At 33.2% G+C, this 5,780-nt stretch overlaps 1 protein-coding gene across 1 annotated transcript; it reads left to right on the forward strand.

Annotated features, from left to right (window-relative positions):
- On the forward strand, positions 1 to 1,487 carry LOC141678477 (epidermis-specific secreted glycoprotein EP1-like). The gene has a single exon (XM_074484810.1). The coding sequence runs from the start codon at positions 41 to 43 to the stop codon at positions 1,370 to 1,372; it is 1,332 nt and encodes a 443-aa protein (XP_074340911.1). The 5' UTR covers positions 1 to 40; the 3' UTR covers positions 1,373 to 1,487.
- Positions 1,488 to 5,780: the final 4,293 nt, after the last annotated feature.

Below are 5,780 nucleotides of genomic sequence, written 5' to 3' on the forward strand. Positions count from 1 at the left end.
ATTGTCATAACCACGTACCATTATTACAAAACGAAGTACAATGACTTCTTCTATGCTTTCTTACCCAATTCTTATTTCATTACTCATTGCTATTTCAATCTCCTCCGCACAAGCAGTTGTTCCTGCGAATGCAACTTTTAAATATACTAACGAAGGTGAACTAGGCGAGTACATTGTCGAATATGATGCTAGCTACCGTACTTTGCCTATTGCTAGATTTCCATTCCAATTCTGTTTCTACAACACCACTCCTACTGCCTTCATCCTCGGACTACGCATGGGCAATCGTCGTTCTGAATCGACCATGCGTTGGGTTTGGGACGCCAATCGTGCCAAACCTGTCCGAGAGAAGGCTACATTGACATTTGGCACAGACGGGAACCTCGTCTTAGCTGATGTCGATGGCACCATCGCTTGGGAAACTGGTACAGCCAACAAAGACGTGGTACGCTTGGAATTACTTACAAATGGTAATTTAGTGTTAATTGACTCCACGGGCAAATTTGTCTGGCAAAGCTTTGATCACCCAACTGATACACTTTTGGTTGGCCAACATCTCCTATCAACTGGTCCAAACAAGATCGTGAGTAGACTATCTGATGTCGACGCCTCGAATGGGCCGTACTCATACGTTTTGGAGAAAAGCCAGCTTTCCTTGTATTACAAGCCTGCCAATGTTAAAACTCCCATACTCTATTACAAAACGGAGTTTGGAACTGGCAAAGATACTTTAACTAAAATACAGTTTACAATTGAGCCTTTTACTAATATAGAAAGTGACACAGTTTGGGCAAATGAGTTTCACCTCGAATCCTTCATGAACAACTCTACCACATCTAGTGGCTCGGCTGTATTGTCAAGAGCAAAATACAATACGACTTACTCTATGCTCCGTGTTGATAGCGATGGCAACTTAAGAATTTACACATACGAAGAGCACGTTGATTATGGTGCATGGGAAGTTACGTACGTCCTCTTCGACAGAGATGAAGGTCGGGAGAGCGAATGTAAATTGCCACAGCGATGCGGATCACTTGGAGTATGCAGCGATGATCAGTGTGTAGCTTGCCCAACTTCTAGTGGGCTGACAGGATGGAGCAAGACTTGTGCAGTACCAGTTTTGCCAGCGTGCGGTAAGGGGGCTGTGGACTACTACAAAGTTGTGGGTGTCGAGCATTTCACGAACGGCATTACAAGTGGAACTCCACGAAGCACACTTGCTAATTGCAGAAAGAAATGCGACTCCGATTGTAAGTGCTTGGGATTTTTCTACAGGGAAGAAGCTTCAACGTGCTTGTTGGCTACAGTTTTAGGCGCTTTGAACCAAGTGGCTAATGCATCTCACGTTGCTTATATTAAGATGTCCAAGTAGTTGGGATATCAATATTCATAAAACATGACCAATGGGTCAACCAAAATGTTTTCCTTTTTCCCGTTATCCAGACTGTACGTGGACCTTTTAATATCATCTTTATTTTGCATTTTTTCATCATGTACCAAATAAATTTTGCCTTGGATGCACATCGACTTCTTTGTCATTACTTGCGTTCTTGTATTATTTGACAGATTATGCAAGAAACTAGGGCTGTTCACGAATCGAGCCGAGCCGAGTTTTGATCAAACAGAGCCGAGCTTTAATTTTTTTCTGACGAACCAAGCCGAGCCGAGCTTTCTAATCGAACAAAAAACGTGTTCGAGCTCGAGCTCGTTAACTAACGAGCCGAACACGAGCTTGTTCGCGAACATAAACGAGTCGAGCCGAGCCGAGCCAGAAAAAATTCTGGTCAACCGATGTTTGACTGTGAAAATAACTTATCAAATAAATTTATTTTTTTTGAAAATTTGGTTATATCACTAAAATATATATATCTTGACATCCATACGGTTGGATCGAGAAAAAATATTTTTAAAAAAATAGAAACACCAATTAATGACTAAACACTAGTTAGTGGTAATAGTCAAACTACTACTTGACTGTTAAAATAATAAAAACCAAATAAAATTATTTTGGTCTGAAAATTTGGTTATATCATTAAAATATATTTATTTTGACATCCATACGGTTGGATCAATTAAAAATAATTTTAAACAAATCAAGATACCAATACAGGACTAAACACTAGTTACTAATACTAGTCAAACTAATATTTGACTGTTAAAATAGCAAACCAAATAAAATTATTTTGATCTGTACTTTGGTTATATCAATAAAATGTATGTATTATGACATCCATACGGTTGGATCAATATAAAGTATTTTTAAAATAATCAAAACAACAAATCATGACTAAACACTGGTTAGTGGTAATAGTCAAACTAATACTTGACTGTTAAAATAACAAACCAAATAAAATTATTTTGATTTGAAACTTTAGTTATATCATTAAAATATATTTATTTTGACATCCATACGGTTGGATCAATTAGAAATAATTTTAAATAAATCGAGACACCAATACAAGACTAAACATTAGTTACCAAGATTAGTCAAACTAATGTTTGACTATTAAAATAGCAAACCAAATAAAATTATTTTGATATAAAACTTTGGTTATATCAATAAAATATATATTTTATGACATCCATACGGTTGGATCGATATAAAGTATTTTTAAAATAATCGAAACAACAAATCTGGATTAAACACTAGTTAGCGTTAATAGTCAAACTATATATTTTTTATGACATCCATACGGTTGGATCAATTAGAAATAATTTTAAATAAATCGAGACACCAATACAAGACTAAACATTAGTTACCAAGACTAGTCAAACTAATGTTTGACTATTAAAATAGCAAACCAAATAAAATTATTTTGATCTAAAACTTTGGTTATATCAATAAAATATATATTTTATGACATCCATACGGTTGGATCGATATAAAGTATTTTTAAAATAATCGAAACAACAAATCCGGATTAAACACTAGTTAGCGTTAATAGTCAAACTAATGTTTGACCATAAAATAGAAAATCAAATAAAATTGTTTTTGATGTGAAACTTTGGTTATATCATTGATATATATATTTTATAACATACATACGGTTGGATAGATAAAAAATATTTAAAAAAAATCTTAACTAAAATATAATTATGAAGCTACATTTTAAAATTAGAAACTAAAATATAAAATTTCTAAATCACCTCAAAATATATCACATATGGTATGCAGAATGATCGTTGGAAGATAAAAAAAAATACAGTGAAGTCGGATTTTAAAAAAAAAATCATACCTATATAAAAATATTTAGGATATATTAGAATTTTTTTGAATTTTTATCAACGAGGTCGAGCCGAGCCGAGCTCGAGCCGAACAACCCAAAGCTCGGCTCGAGCTCGATTTGCTTAACGAACATATTTTTCTGTTCGAGTTCGAGCTCGAGTTCGTTAACAAGCCGAGCCGAACGAGTTCTTAACGAGCCGAGTTCGAGCTTGTTCACGAACAGCTCGGTTCGTGAACGGCCCTACAAGAAACTACTTGTCTGTTCAATATTTTGATCTTTTAAAATACTTTGCGCAATGGCCTACTTACGTGTGAGGACTATATTATTTGCCGTGGCTCACAAATTTTTTTTTTTTAAAATTTAAAGTTAATTAAAAAATTTATGTGCTACACTTATAATTTCAATTTCTACTTAAAATGGGGAAGAATCATCTTCTCTACCGGATATAGACATCCGTCTATATAGATTAACAGTTTTTCTGTGATATTCCATATACACACAATAACAAGTTAGGTGACAAAATTTGATTAATCTCATTTTATTAATTATGATAAATCTCATGTTGCACAAAAATTTAAATCAATAAAAATTTACCAACTCATCATAAAATTATTGTTAGAATGTGCTCATGGTATATAATAGACAAATTTATATATTAAAATATTTACTTAATAAATACATGTAACTGAATTTATACACGTATTTTATAGTTGGTTGACTGTTTATGGTCAAGGTTAATTAAGCAGGTGACTCACAATTATTTCTAAGGAGTACATCCCTTTAGGGCACGCAGAAGATTGAAGAGATGGAATAATAAAAACGGGTTAAATATGAAGTAGGTGGGTGATTGCATTCAAAAAATTGAAGTAGGTCTCTAACTGTAATTTTGACTTAAACTGACTAGATCAATTTATTGAAGTCGAAAACTGAAATTAACCAAAATAAAAAAATGTTAACATCGGAGGGTAGAACTGGTTCAGGACTTCGATATAATTATTAAAACTTGTTATTTGACTCACGATATTACGATGAAATCTCGTTTTTAATCTTCAAAATCTCAAAAATAACTCAAGTAAGGAAAATCAAAAACAGATTTCATCATGATTTCGTGAGCCAAATAGAAAGTTTTAGTAACCATATTCCAGCCCAAAACGAGCTCTACCATCCTATGTTACCAATTTTTAATTTTGGTTAATTTTAATTTTTGACTATATCGGAATGATCAAATTAAGTTAGTTGATAATTACTTTGAGTCAAATTTGCAATGAGTGAGCTCTTTTTTGGATGCAATCAAACACCTACTTGATATTTAAGCCTAATAAAGACTTACAAGAATTTGTGAGTGATGGAAGGTTTATATTCTCTATTGATGTAATTCAGCTTGTGTTTTGTGGAGTATTGTTCCTACATTCAGAGGGTTGTAAGTAATTATTCACTTTACACTTACAAGTTCAAGATTACATATCTTGTTATGGCCCTTACGGGTAGGAACATGCGTGTCACATATGGTAACTCATGATTAAATCTCCGCCTCCCCGAAGAAAATTGATTGCAGAAAATTTATGATATCCCGAAATTATAAGTGAGATGCGAGATTTTTTAAGAGGGCATCATAGTTGAATATTTTTAAAGTGGGTTTTGATAGTTTTGCAGTGGGCTTAATCATTCTTGTTGCGGGTTTTATAGTGCGGGCCTAAACCTAGTAGGTTTTCGTCCCAAAAAATACACAAGGTTTAATCCTTAATAAATAAAGATACGTAGATATATTGTTGGGAATGTTTTGACAATTTTAAGAAAGCAAATGAAAAATCTGGTAAATTCACCTAAACATCGTATTCATGTAACTTTTTAAGAAAAGAACTATTGTTACTATCAGATTTTCTTGTTAACAAATTGCCGCAAGAATAAAATCGAATTTCATGTAGAATGACGTCTAGCAAAGATGAAAATTCTTGTGAAGATAGTTACGGTTGCGAGGAAGATGCTTGTAGAAGATGCTTGTAGGAGTTATCACAAGAAAAGTGAGGTTTACATTCTAGAAGAAGTCCTTAACTTTCAACAGTACACAAACTACAAGAAAAACAGCTTCATACAACGGTTTTACAGCGTTGTCTGTCACTGAAATTTTCTGTCGTCTATCGAGGCGCCGTGTGATTCAGCTCAGACAACGGTTACTTAAACTGTTACTAGAAGCAACTTAACACACTGGTTTATGAACACTTGTTTAAGAATGAAAGAGACAACAGTTTAAAAATATGAACCATTGTCTCGGGAAAACAATTCTTAATCGTTGACACCAATACTTAACAACAACAATTTTATAAAATAACCTTTATTATAATTTATTACACACAACAGCTTAAAAATATGAACCATTGTCACAATACTTATTTAAAGATGAAAGAACAAGAGTTTAAAAATAAGAACCATTGTTTCAATACTTAACAACAATTTTATAAATAAAACCTTTATTCTAGTTTATATACATAATGGCTTATGAGCACCCTTGTCAAACAAAACTTTTTAATTTTTTCAAATATTTGTTCCAAGCCT

Source organism: Apium graveolens, chromosome 8, assembly GCF_009905375.1.
Source record: "Apium graveolens cultivar Ventura chromosome 8, ASM990537v1, whole genome shotgun sequence".
Lineage (NCBI taxonomy): Eukaryota > Viridiplantae > Streptophyta > Magnoliopsida > Apiales > Apiaceae > Apium > Apium graveolens.

Coding starts and splice junctions, on each gene's coding strand:
- LOC141678477 (XM_074484810.1), top strand. CDS start 41: ATGACTTCTTCTATGCTTTCTTACCCAATTCTTATTTCATTACTCATT.